The following is a 17,093-nucleotide window of genomic DNA, read 5'->3' as shown; positions in this document are numbered from 1 at the left end:
AAGCCATGTGGTGATTACCGCCGCCTCAATGAAGACATCACACCTGACAGATATCCCATGCCCCACATCAAAGACTGCCACCAACCTGCATGGGGCATGGGTGTTTTCCATGGTGGACCTCATCCGGAGGTACCACCAAATCCCAATTCATCCCAAGGAAGTCCCCAAGACCACGATTATAACTCCCTTTGGCCTGTTCGAATTCCTAAGGATCCCTTTTGGGCTGAAAAACAAGCCACAAACTTTCCAGTTTGGGCAGGGACCTCCCATTTGCGTTCATCTATTTGGACAATAGTGGGTAGTTTGGCTTCCACCAGAGGTGGAGTGTGAAAAGTTCTGACACATACCAAATGCCATCCCTTGAGGTCTACGAGCAGGCAGTGGGCATGAAGGAAGTCAGCCCCCAGGAGCGGTTGCGTCACTGCCATGAGGGTGAAGGTCCATATAAAGCAGCTGATGCTGAACTGAAGGAGGATGGTGGGGGTACCAAAAGTTCGGATGGAAGAGTTGTTAGCTGTTTCAGTGCTGGGTCCTGCTTGCCATTGCAGGTGTTGAGGCCTGAGGGGGGCAGGACGCTTATCTCAGTGCTGGTGTCAATTAGGAAACGGCTGCCCGACAAGGAGTCCCAACTATAGAGGAGGCTATCAAGTGGGCCAACCACTGCAGCCATCAACGACAGTTGGCCACAGCCGCAAAGACCATGCCACCCACCTAAGACAAATGGGCACCCGGTTGAACAAATTCAGGTTAATAATTAACCCTTTGAGGTGCCAATTCAACCTGGACACTTTTGATTTCCTGGGACAAAGAATAAACAAACACAGGCCCATACCCCTACCCAAAAAGATCGAAATGGTCCGGCACATCGCCAAGCTACAAACAGTAAAGCGGCTACAGGAATTTGTCGGTATGATAAACTTTTACCACAGATTCATACCGGCAGCTGGCCGCATTATGCACCCTCTCTTCATGCTAATGGCAGGCAAGTCAAAGGACATTACCTGGGACGTTGAGTCTTCGAGGGCATTTCAGAATGCCAAAGATGTACTGGCCAATGCCACCCTCCTGGTCCACCCCAGACCAGAGGCACCTACCACTCTGGCAGTCAATGCCTCCAGCACAGTGGTAGGAGGCATACTGGAACAGCTCATTTCAGGCCAGTGGCAACCTCCGGCCTTTTTCAGCAGACAGCTCCACTCCCCCAAAGCTCAAATACAGCACCTTTGACCGAGAGCTATTGGCGCTGGGAAGGTTGGAAATTTAAGGTTTTCACCGATCACAAGCTGATGGCCTTCACCTTCCATAAGTATCAGACCTCTGGTTGGCTGGGTGACGGAGACACTTGACCTACGTGTCCAAATTTACCATGGACATATAGCGCATTGTGGAGAAAAGCAATGTGGTAGCTGACGTTCTGTCACGTCCTGCGATCAAGTCAGTCCAGGCGTTCGACTACGTGGACCTCACAAAAGTGCTGCAGCAGGACCCTGAGATCCCTGCTTATAAGATAGCCATCTTTGGTCTCAGGGTGGAAGACGTCCCATTGGCCCAGGTAGCCTGACAGTCCTATGCCACGTCTCCACCGACAGTCCTCACCTCATTATCCCGGCCGCATTGAGGCGCCAAGTTTTCGATACCATACACAACCTGGTGCATCTGGCCAAAGAGCCACCGTCAAGATAGTGGCTAGCAGGTTTGTATGGCATGGCCTCTGGAATTAGGTCAGCCAATGGGCTAAGACCTGCACGCACTGTCAGTCCTCCAAAGTGCAGATTCACATGAGTGCAGTTTCAGCATGTACATATCGATATAGTGGGGCCCTTACCAGATTCCCATGGGGTGAGATACTCACTTACCATGGTTGACTGTTCCACGAGGTCGCCTGAGGAGTTCCTGCTGGCTGATACCACCACAGAAACCTGTACCAGGGCAGATCGACACATGGGTGTCCAGATTCAGAGTCCCAGAGCACCTAATTGTGGGGGGGGGGCACAATTTACTTCTGGGCTCTGGGCAGCGCTGGCTAACTTCATGGGACACAGCTGCGCCACACCACAGCCAATGGATTGATGGAGCGGTTTCACAGGCACCTGAATGCGGCCTTGATGGCTCAGCTTAAGGGTCCCAACTGGGTGGACGAACTGTCTTGGGTCCTACTGGGTATTCACACCGTCCGAAGGAAGACTTCAATGCCTCAACGGCGGAGATGGTCTACAACGCACCTTTAATTATACCGAGGTTAGTTCCTGGGCCCTGACCAACGCCTGGAAGACCTCATGGGTATTTTTGAGAACTTGTACCGAAACAACCCCCACCACACGTCCAGCTCAAATATAACATCCCCAGCGACTTTAGACTTGTCAATATGTGTTTGTGTGAAGGGGTGCACACCGGTTGCCCCTACAATGACCCTACGAGGGACCCTATAGGGTCATCAGGGACAATGGCTCCACTTGTATTCCCAATGTCGGTAGTAAGGAGGAGAACTTTACCATTGACTGCCTGAAGCCAGCATATCTAGACTGTAACCAGCTGGTCTCCACTCCTCTCCCGTGTGGCAGGGGCAGACTGCCCAAGTCAATGGACAGACCTGAATGCCAGTTCTTGGGGGGGGGGGGGGTTGCAATGGGTCGAGTAATGGACCGCCTTTGGAGACATGGACTGGCCCACAAAATGGCTGACGATTGCGGCGACTGAGTGGACCTGGGGTGACATTGGCCATTGTCCCAGTTGACTTCCTGCACAGCGGAAAGACAGCGAGCTGTGGCGGGAATGCTGACCAATCCTAGACCCGTGCGCCAATGATGCAGTGCCCCGACATCAGTGCCTGGGGACCATATGAATGCGACGGCTAGTGCAATAAATCAGTCTCAACTTCAAGGGTTTAGTGTCCGTGTCTTTGGTCCTGTTCAGCATTAGATCACTATTGGAAGGACATTTTTAATGCATTTTCCTGTATTTTCTCAGTTACTATTCAATCTCATCCCATTACAGCTTTATTTGGTGTGGAGTCGATTATCGGTGTCAGAATGCCAAATGATAGCTTTTGCCACTTTAATGGCTAGAAGATGTATTTTGCTAAGATGGAAGGACTCAATCCTTCTCAGTTTTGCACAATGGATGAGCCAAACCTTATCATGCTTGAACCTCGAGAAGATTAGATGCAATATTTTGAAAATTGAAGTTAAGTTTAATAAAATGTGACAAACTTTTATGAAATATTTTAATGTTTAAAATATAATGTTCACTATTTTGTATATTACATACAAAATGTTTATGATCTCTTCCTGAACTTACTTATTTACATATAAGGCAATTCACCAACGTACTGTTACTGTGACCCTTTTGATGGTTTAAGGCATCCCAGCAGCTTTTTCTCTTTTTAATTAGGGGCTATAGATTTAAGATGAGTTAGTTAGTCTTTTTCTTTTTGTATTTTTTTCTGTAGGAACAAGAGATATATTATTGAATTCTGTCTGTTTGTTTATTATTAGTTGCGATGTTCATTTTTATTCTGGGATACATATGTAATCACTCAGTACCTTTGCAGTATATTTTTCTTGTTCATACACTTTTTGTTGTGTATGCATAAAAAAATAAATTACAATAAAAATTATTAAATTAAAAAAAGGTAAGACTCTATCTCAACTGGAACATCAAAGGAAAATAAGACATAAAACGTCACCGTGTATCTTCAAATTTCACTGATAAATCAAATACACGATATTTATTTTTTTTCTAAACAAACAGGACATGATATGAGAGAACCATTGAGACACGGTTGGGGGTCTAGAATCTTAACATTTGAATAGGATGGCTCTTCTAGTCAACAATGTAGAGAAGGCCACAACCTGTTTCGGAGGTGCAGAAAAACTCCCTATTTCTGGTTCAATAACCCCAAAAAGAGTAGTTATTGGATTGGGTCGTAGCTCCACCTGAAATACAGTTGAAAAAATATTAAAAATTTCTTTCCAATAGATTTTTAAAGAGGGACAAGACCAAAACATATGTGTCAATGTTGCAATTTCAGATTTGCATCTGTCACATGTAGGATTAATATTAGAAACGAAACTAGCCAGCTCATCATTGGACATGTGAATACAATACAGCACTTTGAATTGGATTAATGAATGTTGGGCACATACTGAAGATGTTGTTCTCTCACTTTCAGCCCTCTGACTCCCTTCCTCCAGCGTCCCATCCCTTTTATTTCCTTTCTCCTATCAGAGAGCATCTTTCTCAGTCCTCTACCATCTGGCCCATCATATTTCAGCTCCTTTCACCTCTTCCCCATCATGCATATGTATATATTACAAGCCTGTACTTCTTCCACTCCCCCACCCCCAACCCTATCCTTCTTTACCTTCCATAGGCATTGACAGTTCTGGGTCCTCATGGGTGTTCCTGTGTAAACGGCTTCCCTTTCTTGAAGTCATTGGTTTGAATCTAACTAGATTTATGGCATGAATATCTGCATCCTTGTATTAAAAAAAGGGTCCATGGTATAGATATGCAGCATGAGAAAGAAAATAGTGCAATAATTACTTTCTTTTAAGATTGTATTTAGATACATTAAGTAGATAGAGAATGGACTTGGAGGCCTGGTTGATAAATGTTCTGTGCAATGAACAATTGAATTGATTGTTATCACGCATACCAAGATCCTGTGAAAAGCTTTGTTTTGCATACTCTCCAGGCAAGTCATCCCATTCTTAAATACAGCAGCTTGAGCAATAATACAACAAAAGTACAGGGTATAGTGCTGCATTGAGTAAAAGAGTGTAGGGTATAAAGTACAAAGATGGTAAGGAGAGTGCAGCATATAAAGAAAAATACAGGGGGATCATTTTCAACTGTTGAGAGGTCCATTCAAGAGACTGAAAAAACATGAAACTTCTTGAATCTGAGGTTCATGTTTTCAATATTTTGCTTGATGGAAAGGTGGGAGAAGAGATTGGTTGGGATCGGATGAGTTTTTAACATATTGCCAACTTTGCTGCGGCAGCGGGAGGTATAGATGAAGTCAATGGAGGGGAGGTTTTTTTTGTGGTGACCTGAGCAACATCAACTACTCTAGTTTCTTGCTGTTTTGGACAGAGTAGTTTCTATAGCCCAGATGCATCCGAACAGGATAATTACTGTGAAGCATCTATAAAAATTGTTAACGGTATTGGGGAACATGCTGATATCCTTAAGCTTCTGAGAAAGTAGAGTCAAATCTGTTCTCTTCTGGCTTTGGGGTCAATGTTGTTGGACCAGGACAGGTTTTTAGTGATATTTATTCCGAGAAACTTGAAGCTCTCCTCCTTGGCACTGTCACACTGTATGAACCCCCACCCTTATTTTCCTAAGTCAACGATGAACTTCTTTGTTTTGCTGACATTGTTGTACTGACAACATGACACTAGTCCAGTAGTTCCCAACCTTTTTCTTTCCACTCACATACCACTTTAAGCAATCCCTGGTATGTGAGTGGGAAGGGAAGGTTGAGAATCACTGCTCTAGACCCAATTGTTACTGGAATATTTCGCTTGAGGAAAAATAGTCATTGGCCCATCTCCTTTGGAGTTATGAAACCCTGCACATAACAAGCCAATTATGTACATTTATAACAGTGGTTTTCAAACTTTTTCTTTCCATGCACATAACACCTTAAGTAATCCCTTACTAATCACAGAGCATATATGGCATAGGAAATACTTAAAGTAGTATGTCAGTGGAAAGGAAAAGGTTGAGAACCACAGCAGTAGAATCTATCTCTTTGCCGTACTGCATCTTGTTATTGTTTGAAATCTATCCAACAGTTTTCAGATGAAAACTGTTGGATAGGGTTATGTTCGGTCACACAGTCATGAATGTATAGTCAGTTAGTAGGAAGCTGAATATGCAGCCTTGCTGTGCATCAGTGTTGAGAATTATCATAGAGGAATTGTTGTTGCCAATCTTCACTGCGCTTTGCAGGTCAGGAAATTGAGGATACAGTTGCAGATGGCATTGTTGAGACATGGATCTCAGAGTTTAGAAATAAATTTGTTTGGGATTCATGGTGTTGAGGGAAAGCTATAAAAAATAAATAAATAGGAGTGTTATATAGTTGCTGGATTCCAGCAACTTGTGTTGATGTAGTTACCATCAAACAGGCAAGGGTTCCACTCTTGAACTTTTTGTAGGGTGATTTGTCCATAAGTAAGAAACGCTTGTTTTCTAGCTACCCATCATCTTGCTCAACATACTCTTGCTATAATTTAATTTCATGAATATTCAGCCCAACATTACCCATAATTAAACAAATGGAATATATACTGTATTGTATTCTGTCATGAATGAACACAAAATGATTATTACTATCTAGAAAAATTATTTCTAAATGTATGGCAAAGTCTGCATTAAGTTAGATTTCTGCAAGCCAGATCATCTGGAGCCGTGCAAAATAAAATGCCTCTCTGGAACATAATCATACAAAATTTGATACCAATCTGTAAATGAAGGTATTAAGGCAGAACCAAAAGGTTTTTTAATGCCTTAAGTGAAGAAAGAGGGAATTTCAGAGTTTAAGGCCCTGGCAACTGAAGGCACAGCTGCCAATAGTTTATATGCAAAACTGGAATTGCTCCATTTGCCAAAATTAGAAGAGTATACAGGTATACCCGGCTTTTCAAAACTATAGCATTCCTATGGAACATTTCATAAGCTGAAATGGAAAAAAAATTTTGAGCGATCCCAGACCCAAAAAAACCCCACCAAATCATACCAAATAACACATAAAACTAGCATATAGTAAAAGCAGGAATGATATAATAAGTATGACCATGCTGCCAGCTGCTTTTTCGTAAAAGCAAACACAGGTTTCTTGAAAAAAGTGAATTTTTGTACTTTGAATATTCGTAAAGCGGGGTTTACCTGCAGTTGTAATAATAATGCTGAAAGATAATTAGAGATAAAGAGGAATGAGTATGGAGGGAAGTTCAGTTTAAAATTTTAGATTATATTTTAAATAATTTTGAAGTGAACAGCATTTCTTCTGAGTCGGCCATTTGTATAAAGATTTGGTGACTTCAAATTTATGGAGGATAGGATGTGTGTATTTGCCTGGAAATGTTTTGGACGAATCAACTTTGAAGTTAATTGTTGTTTGCACAAGGGGAAGAAGGAATTCGCGTTGTCAATTTTAACACATAGTCCATGTTGAGTTTAATGCCTCAAGCTAATGTTAGGTATACTATAATGTGCCCAGTTTAGGATGGAGAGAGGATAAATTGTTCATCGTTCATGCTCCTGAGCTGCTAGGGTGATGGAAAATATTGTAGTATGATAGCAATGCTCCAGATGTGATCGGTTATGCATAATGTTGCGGTCAATGTCTCGTAAAATATTTAATTTCTCATCATTTGTACCTATTATCTTTAACATGAGAAAAGGCAAATATGTTAAAAAAAGCACTATTTTTGGTGGTGTACATACTTCTTCCAGACACACAAAATGTGTGTCTTAGCCATATTTTATTTACTCATATTTGATTGCCTGCATCTAAATTGGGTAGTTACTAAGTTGGTAATAGATTACAAGTCTTGCCTGTTCACTGTTTTTACTATGTCTCTCAAGAAAACAATGAAGGATTCATTTTACTTTGACAACTACATTATTATATAATTAGCTAGTTTATTGATAGAGGGCAGACTTCCTTATGATGCTTTCAAACATGTTAACCTAGTTTGATCACTCTGCAAAAGGAAGTGAATAGGAAACAAAATGAAGTTAAGACATGTCATTTTAATATTCATAAAAGCCCTTTGTAATCCCATGAAACCCATAAAATAGCTAGTGCCTTTTTTAAAACTGCTTTTGGTTCTGCTAGGTTTACAGAGAGGGGGGGGGTCAAAGGTCAAAGTACTAATAAGCATGTTTGGGATGTCTGCTGCCAGAAAACAAAATGGAAACTTGATTGATAGCTGGAGGGCTGAAGGGAGAGAGTAACGGAGAAAGCAAAGGTCATAGAGCCATTTCCCCTTTCTGCATATATAATAACCTATGTGGTATGGGTAGCAGAATGTAGATATTGTGGATCAATATGACATATGCCGTACACATTTGGAGCCTTAATAAGACAGAAAATACAGGTTATTGTAACCTTTTGAAATAGGACCAGAGCAACTGTGGAAAAAGAGAATGAAAATACAGATAATCTTTAAAAGTAGACTATCATTAATGTAATACTCTATTTAACCAAAATCATGCAATGTTGTACAACCCACTGAAATTCAATTGTGGAACTCCATTTAGTTATAAGAAAATGCAATCTTTTGTTCACTCACCCTTGCTTTTTTAAAAAGGGAAATTTTTGTTTATATGGTCTTGGTCAGACATTCTTTAGCCATCATTAGAATATTATGTGTTTATCCTTTATTTCAATTTTCTAACTATGATACCAATAATATAAATATATGACAGAACTTCAGTTTTTCTGGCTGCCTTTGTGGTTGGTTGATACTTTGGTTATTCTGTTTTTAAATTTACATTAAATTGAGTTAAAATTATTAATCTGTGTGCAAATGGCTTCTTCGCAATTCAAGTTTTGCACAATACTGTTTTCTAGAACATTAAGGAAAAAAATTACAGTAGAGTCAAGAAGCCTCATAGTTCACGAATTCAGCACAGTGATCTTGTAAACTTATCACAACATTTCATTGTGATCTAACTTCGGAAAAAGGAGAACTGTATCAAGGCAGTTTATTAAGTACTGCTAACATTTCTACATCATTCATAATCATTTATTCTAGTGGTATTGGGAGTAGTGATCAGTCACCTGAAGAATCCTTGTCACTGGATGGTTATAGTAAGCAGAAAAAAATAGACTCCTTGTATCAGACAACTGTAGGGTGCAATGTCATGAACTGATATATAGGACTTGCAATATGCATTGTATGTTCATTTTTCATTCATTTATTCTCATTGTTATCTTTCCCTTTCTTTGGTTGAACAAAAATATCCACAAAAATATTTTGACTTTTATATTTGGTAAACTTCTCAATTAATTTTTAGATTTTCAATAGTGAAGTAGTGAAGTATACTAATATTTTGTGTCATGGCCATAAACTGTTCAAAAAATAAAAACCTTGCAGATTTAAAATTCTGGCTTATTTTTCAATCAAGTCATGTTTCTATCTTGTGAGTGGTTTTCCAGAACTGACAATTGATCTGCACACAAAGTGAATATACTATGAACTGTTTGTCTGCCACAACCTTTAACTAGTGATATTAATCAGTTAAATAGTAATCTGTTGACTGGGAATCAATTAACTGGTAATGCCAATCAGTTAACTAGTAAAGTTAATACAGGTCGAGTACCTCATATTTGAAGATACAAAAACCAATTTTGTTTTTAGCTCCAAAATGGTGTCACAAGTTGAAAAAAAATTCACCACCTGACTTGCTCATGAGGCACTCTGATGCTCTGTTGGCGCCATTTTGATAGCAACAAAGCTCCGGTGTACAAATATAGAGTTGAAATTGGCAAGAAGACCTGCATATACCACTATGTTGGCACTCAAAAAACCCTGCCATTGGTCGTTGCTGTTCTGCTGATACAGATATTCTGCTGATGCTACTGTGGGGCTGTACAGTATATTTAAAGTACATTCTTGAATATTATATAGCTTTGTGCACCAATATTGTCTTTCTCCGATTTTGTTTGAACCTTGCAATTTATCAAGTGTCCTTTAGTTGAATAAATAGAATTAAACAACCAATTTGTACACAGCAAAATGCCAGAAACAGTAATGAAACAAAAGGCAAGTCAACACATTTTAATGTTAGTAACTGTCCAACTTGTTACCTTGAAAATGTGATACAATCTTTCACATTTCTCTGGATAATATTATTGGAAGTTGGCGGGATGATGTGGGTCATTTGCAGGCAAGGGCGAGGAGGAGGAGAAGAAGGGGTGAGGCAAGGACAAGCAGTATTTCAGCTTTTCTTCTGAATCAGCACAAAGCTTATAATATTACATTGAAATTTCATCCTGGATTTTGTTCTGAGATCTGTGGAATGGTGTTTGAATCCTTTATCTTTTCATAGAAGCACCAATGCTGAAATCAGGGATTTCTCTTTGAATTATAAAGCTTCTGAATTTTACATTCCAATATGTTCTTAAATACCAAAATAGTCAACATATAAAGCAATTAATATTTGAATACCAGTAAATCCTGTGATAACTGTTCTGCAGTTTAATGGTAGCTGATTAAAATATTTTTAATGAGAGTGGTGTCCTCTTAAGACAACTGGGATTCAAAGATTGTTGCATCACAGGAGGAGGTCGATTGGTCCAGGTAGACCAGGCTCCTTTTGAAACAAAGCATTCATTTCCATTTCATCTCTGAACAATCCTTGCAATTGTAGTTTACTAATAACCCTTTCTTATTTCTAATACTGTATTTTAATTAGACATGTTTTCTGCCTTTTAGGCCTGGTTTGTATGAAATCCAGCAGTTCTGTTGTGGAGTTGGTCATGTTGCTGTGTTCTCAGGTAAGTCTTTGTTTATCACAAATCTCTTTTTTTTGTTCCATTTTATGGCACGTAATGGAGAGAAGTTGAAAAATGGATGAAATCCATTTTAATTAGACAGTATTAACTTTTATACTGCAAATCAAATGACTTCCCCTTTCTCCAAGTTATTGTAATTGTAGCCCATATTGTTCAACAATCATATTTGCACACTGTGGCTGACCAGTAATTTTAGAACAGTGTACCAGATGACAGCATTTTGTAATAATGGGCTATGACATGTTTGAGAGGGCCAAATTGAAAATCAAAATCAGTTCTGGGAACCGCTCATGAACATGGAAGTTTCTTTTCATGTAAGGCTTTTATCACTCTGAATATAACTGATGTTGGACTCCTCATGGAGTCCAGTTATTGAGTGCTGAATTCCCACAGTTACTGAGCAGTTGCTCAGGTGCTCAGGGGACATCTGGTGCATTTTCAGTGACTTCATTCATCTCAGTGGAGTGGAAAAGCTTCAAAAGAACCAGGTAATCTGTAATTTTGCACTAATTGAATTAACTGGGATGAATTAAAATGTGTTAATTCTATTGTAATTTTTTTAATAGCATTACTTTTGATTTTGCTTTTATTAGCGTTTCAAATTCTTCTAATGTTTGAGCCAGTCATGAACATTGTGATGAGCAATTATTTTTGGGAGGTGTCTTAATCAGCTTTTAAAGTATTTTGGGGATGAGGGATGCTTTTTCCAATACACTAGTTCCTGTTTCATTCAGAGCCAGCTCTTCAGCGCTTGACGTCCTGTTTTGCGGAAACTGCCAAAATGTTTGGCCTGGAAGTCAGCCTGAAGAAAACTGAGGTCCTCCATCAGCCAGCTCCCCACCATGACTACCAGCCCCCCCACATCTCCATCGGGCACACAACTCAAAACGGTCAACCAGTTTACCTATCTTGGCTGCACCATTTCATCAGATGCAAGGATCGACAACGAGATAGACAACAGACTCGCCAAGGCAAATAGCGCCTTTGGAAGACTACACAAAAGAGTCTGGAAAAACAACCAACTGAAAAACCTCACAAAGATAAGCGTATACAGAGCCGTTGTCATACCCACACTCCTGTTCGGCTCCGAATCATGGGTCCTCTACCGGCATCACCTACGGCTCCTAGGACGTTTCCACCGGCGTTGTCTCCGCTCCATCCTCAACATTCATTGGAGCGCTTTCATCCCTAACGTCGAAGTACTCGAGATGGCAGAGGTCGACAGCATCGAGTCCACGCTGCTGAAGATCCAGCTGCGCTGGGTGGGTCACGTCTCCAGAATGGAGGACGATCGCCTTCCCAAGATCATGTTATATGGCGAGCTCTCCACTGGCCACCGTGACAGAGGTGCACCAAAGAAGAGGTACAAGGACTGCCTAAAGAAATCTCTTGGTGCCTGCCACATTGACCACCGCCAGTGGGCTGATATCGCCTCAAACCGTGCATCTTGCCGCCTCACAGTTTGGCGGGCAGCAACCTCCTTTGAAGAAGACCGCAGAGCCCACCTCACTGACAAAAGGCAAAGGAGGAAAAACCCAACACCCAACCCCAACCAACCAATTTTCCCCTGCAACCACTGCAACCGTGTCTGCCTGTCCCGCATCGGACTTGTCAGCCACAAACAAGCCTGAGGCTGACGTAGACATTTACCCCCTCCATAAATCTTCGTCCGCGAAGCCAAGCCAAAGAAGAAGTTGTTCCTGTTTTAATCAGCTATGCTGAAATATTAAACTCCATGATCAGTTGATTCAGGAACAATGAGATATTGAATACTTCAGGTTGAAGTTAATAACAAGCAACATTTAACTTGGTTGATTTAAAAGACATAACTACTTTAGTACTCAAGAAAATTTAAAAGGCTGCTTTGAGATAACGGTGTCAAAATAGATGTATTTGATTAATGAGTATCAAAATCATTGTCAAGTCAAATATACAATATCTTATTCCTTGGAAAAATGCAGGAAGGGCTGAGAGGAAGCCTTCATCTTCTGCTGTATCCAGCAACACATTTGAACATGGAGACATTCTTGCACAGTGGCTTGCTGATCATTTGTGAAATGCCTAATGGAATATAGCCTGTGGGTTGCATTTTGCTGGGGGAGGACATTTTTATTTGCAACATTGTAGCAAAGTTCAACGTTCAGATTTATTGTCAGAATACATATGTGACGTCACATACAAATCTGAAATTCTTTTACCTGTGGGGCGGGCAGAATTTAGCGCCAAAAACCGTACTCAAGAAAAGATATGTATACAAAAGAGAGAACTGCACACAAGAAGGCACTGCAAACAAACTGTGGATTACAAAAAAATAAATATTCAACAATAAATAATGTTTAGGTGTCTGATGGTGGGTGGAGGGGTAGTGTAGAGCTCGTCGAAAGAACCAAAGACTTGTTGATCCAAACCAAGGCTTTTATTAGCAAAGACGGGAGCTCTTCACAGGTGGCCGACCAGTCCGGAATGATCCGACCTGGCTAGGGACACAACCCTTTAAGGCCCAGACAATAGGCGTGGCTTAGCTCTCAGCCAATCGCTGTAAGCACAGTCTAGATACAGTAACTATATACACTATGTACATTGGTGATAGATCTGTACTATCACAGGTAGCAACTGCTTCTGAACCTGGTGATGTAAGTCTTGTGGTACCTATACCTCTTTCCTGATGCTAGCATTGTGAACAGAGCAGGTCCTGATTGGTGTGGATCCTTGGTGATTGATGTTGTACTCTGATGGCAGTGTTCCATGTAGATCTTCTCACTGTTGGAGAGAGTTTTGCTTGTGATGTATTGGTCTGTACAGGGCTTTCCACTCAAAGGTATGGGTGCACCCATACCAGGCAGTGAGGCAGCTGGTCAGCGCAATTTCCACGACGTATCTGTAGAAGCCTGCCAAGGTTATCGTTGTCATACCAGACTTATGCAAACTCCTGAGAAAGTAGAGGCTTTTTTCTCAATGACATTTGTGAGTTGGGTCCAGGAATGGTCCTCCGATAGAAAAGGTCCCTGGAATTTACATTTGCTCACCCTCTCCACCTCTGATCCCCTAATGTTTTCTCTTCCTAAAGTTCACAATCAGCTTCATGGTTTTGGTGGCATTGCGTGTGAGGTTGTTGTCAGCGTACCATTCAGCCAAGCTTTCAGTCTCTCTTTTGTATGCCTCTTTTATTAAATCTCAATCCACATTTGTGGTATTGTCAGCAAACTTGTCCTTGTCATACTGATAGGTGTAATGTGAATAGAACAGGGGGCTAAAATGCAGCCTTGTGGTGGTCCAGTACTGATGACGATTGTGGAGGAGATGTTTCAATCAACTGTAAATTTTAGAAGTATTCAAGAAATTGGATAGTAAAATTGTTATTGATTGTTTCATGAGTTTTTAGAAAATCGCATGCATGAGTAACCATTCACCAAGATGCTTATAAAGGATAAGAATGAAACATTTATTTTTCTTCTGGGCCATTAGTTTTGCTTTACAGTTATAATCATTTGAAAAAATGTAAAAAGATATTGACTCTTTTGGTGATCTAGTGAGAATCTTTATTTGGATATTTAACTTTCTCACAAATTTAAAAATGATGGGTTTCAAAGTTTTCAACACATTGTTCTGAGACCATGAATAAAGCAAAGGCCGTAACTAGTGAGAATGAGGCTCAGGGGTCATGGGTTCTGACCCTTTTCAAAGCTTTTGACCTTCATTTACAACCTAAAGGTTTACTTGGCTGACAAATAAGGATAATGCATCATTAATGTTCCTTTGCATCGATTTATTCATTTTAGTGAGTATGTTGCCAAATTTATTTAGGCTGTGCTGACGGATAGGTCATGAATATAAATGAAAGAATCATAGAAAGTGTGAAAAGTCAATGCTACATGTTGTCAATATAGTGCAGTAAGCACATTTACTTGATAATATCACACCTAATAGATCTCAGAGTAAACCACGAAGCAGACCAATGCATTTGTGATTGCATGAGAAAAGAAAGGTGAGAACGTTGTCAAATGGAATTGGCAAAATGATTATAGTAAAGAATTTCTTGAAGGTTGAATCTGGGGAATTTACACTAATTTTGGTCCAATTTCACTTTTAAACAAGAACTGTACAAGTACATCTTTATCAATTTATGAATAAAATGATTTGCACTGTTTTGTGTGTTCTTATTTGCATTGTGTACAGGTAGCAGTAATGCTGTAAATGTGAAGAATTTTGGTTGGCTAGATGTTATTTAAAGCTGTAGTTGAACAACTGTATTGTGGTTGCAATAAACATGTAAGAATATGTATCTATTACTTTGTTCAACAGGAAGTATAATGCACTGGCAAATAATGACAATTATACACAAAACTGCTTTCATTTTAAAAAAACTATAATTTTGTTACAAAACTGAAACTAATACTAACTGGAAAACATCATGTTGACAAATCATAGCAAATTCACTTGCTTGAATTTTGAGGATGCCCACAGTGACCTTCACCCCGCCTCGTTTCCTCCGCCTCGTTTCCTCCTCTGTTGCCCCACTCTCTCTTTCTCTCCCTCTTTCTCTCTCTCTTGCTTTCTCGCTCTCTCTGTTTCTATTTCACTCGCTTTCCCCCACGCTCCCCTCTTGCGCTACCCCATGCTCCCCCTCTCTGTCACCCCCATTCTTTCTCTCTCTCTCTGTCACCTGCGCGCTCTCTCTTGCCTACGTGCGCTCTCTCTCACCAGCTTTCTTGCTTGCCAACTCTCTTGCTCGCCAGCTCTCTCCCTCTCTCACCAACTCTCTTACTCTCTCACCAGCTCTCTCTCGCCAGCATGCACTTTCGCTTGTTAGTGCTCTCTTACTCAGCGGCACTCTCTTTGTCACCCCTGTTTTCTCTCTCTCTCTCTCTGTCATCACACTAATTTTCTCTCTCTCTGTCACCCTCGTTCTCTCTCTCTCATTCTCTCTCTCTGTCGCCCCATACTCTCTCTCTCTGCCGCCCCGTTTTCTCTCTCTCTGTTGCCCCATTTTCTCTCTCTCTCTGTCACCCCCGTTCTCTCTCTTTCTCTCTGTCACTCCATTGTCTCTCTCGCCTGCTCTCTATCTCTCGCCTGCTCTCTTACCAGCGCTCTCTCTCTCACCAGCTCTCTCTTGCCTTTTTCTCTGTCTCTCGCCTTCCTTTTCTTGCTTTCTCTCTCTCGCTTTCTCTCTATCTCTCTCCTTTTCTCTTTTATCTTCTCTTTCTCTCTGTCTTTCTCCTTCTGTGAGTGTTTTTGTATCTGTGCCTTGTTTTACGGACATAAAATGTGGCATCTCGTATGGCCTATATTAATGGATTACACAACCCGATACACCTATTTATCATACATGTCATAGATGTGTTTTAATGCAGCACTAATCTCATGAGGTCGGGAGATTGATCTCTGGGGTTCATTACATTGCTTGGAGGATGGTGGGATTTAGATGGATTGGAAACATTTTAGAGTGGAAAGTTTAGATGAATTGACTATAAAATATAACTTTCTTTGAAACTGATATTTCTTCTCCATACAAATTTTGATCATAGTTTATATAAAACTGGTTGCAAATGCTACTTATTTGTAATGAAAAAGCCAGATCTTGCTGATTTGAATCAATGAGATCTGGGCTAAGAATTCGGTGAGACATTTTGAAGTCATAGCTATCAGATAGACTGTGGTTGATTAATTTTAGAGGGGAGATAGGGTGGGATGTGGTATTTTCATTTTAAAAACTTAATTAATTTTGTTGGATAGATGGAGTGGAGCGAGTGTCAAAGATCAAAAAGCTAAGGTCATAATCATGATTTTAATCATATAAAGATTAGTTTTTTCAACTTAATAGCTGCAAATGTGCTTCCTATTATTACAGTGAAGAACAAAATAATTGTGACTTTTGTTGTTGAGGAGTGTGGTTTCAGTTGTTTTTGCTGGAGTAGTTTTCTTGTGATATTTCATAGAAAATTTTCATGACTCTATACTTTTTAATGGCTGAGGATTGATTGCTTATGAGATTTGCATACCTTGGTGATGTTACTTTGTCTTATTTTACAATGCATTTCATGCAGTTGGATCACTTCAAAAATGTACAATTATAAATTGCTACATGCCTTCTATAACCTGTTTCAAAAGGTTCAAGTACTGCGTATATAAGTCGACCTTCAGATGTCGGACCTCCATTTTCAGCTCATTTTCATGGTTTTATCACATATCGGCCATATAAGAAGATTCTTGCCCCCCCCAAATTTTCTCAAAGGAATGTGCCGGAGACTGGTATCTGCCCCCCCCCCCCCCCAGCAACAACCCAAACTTTGTTACAGCACCCCAATTGCCAAGTAATAAGTCTGTAAATTAAGCCAACAAGTAAAATAAACAGTTTTAAAAAAAACTTTGCTTCTGGTTGGGAAGATGTCAAATGGTACTGGGTCCAAGTCTTTAGCATCAGCTACAGCCGGAGTTGATCCATTCTCAACATCGGGTGCAGTCCCATCCGCATCGAAGAAGTCACTTTATTGCCCAACTGTGCCTGGTGCAGGAACCATGGCTATGTGTCAGCTCCCAGGCAGAAGCAGGGACC

General features: G+C 40.4%; 1 protein-coding gene across 3 annotated transcripts in view; it reads left to right on the top strand.

The window, feature by feature from the left end:
* lrba (LPS-responsive vesicle trafficking, beach and anchor containing) overlaps nt 1-17,093 on the top strand; it is an 871,588-nt gene that overhangs the window by 265,339 nt on the left and 589,156 nt on the right. For all 3 annotated transcript variants that reach the window (XM_069926437.1, XM_069926436.1, XM_069926438.1), the window contains one exon: nt 10,461-10,522. In XM_069926437.1, the coding sequence (XP_069782538.1) occupies nt 10,461-10,522 (62 nt within the window). The remainder of the gene's footprint in view (nt 1-10,460; nt 10,523-17,093) is intronic.

This window comes from Narcine bancroftii, chromosome 3 (genome assembly GCF_036971445.1).
Source record: "Narcine bancroftii isolate sNarBan1 chromosome 3, sNarBan1.hap1, whole genome shotgun sequence".
Lineage (NCBI taxonomy): Eukaryota > Metazoa > Chordata > Chondrichthyes > Torpediniformes > Narcinidae > Narcine > Narcine bancroftii.
Note: the sequence above shows the minus strand (reverse complement) of the source record. Positions and strands in the feature narration are given on the sequence as shown.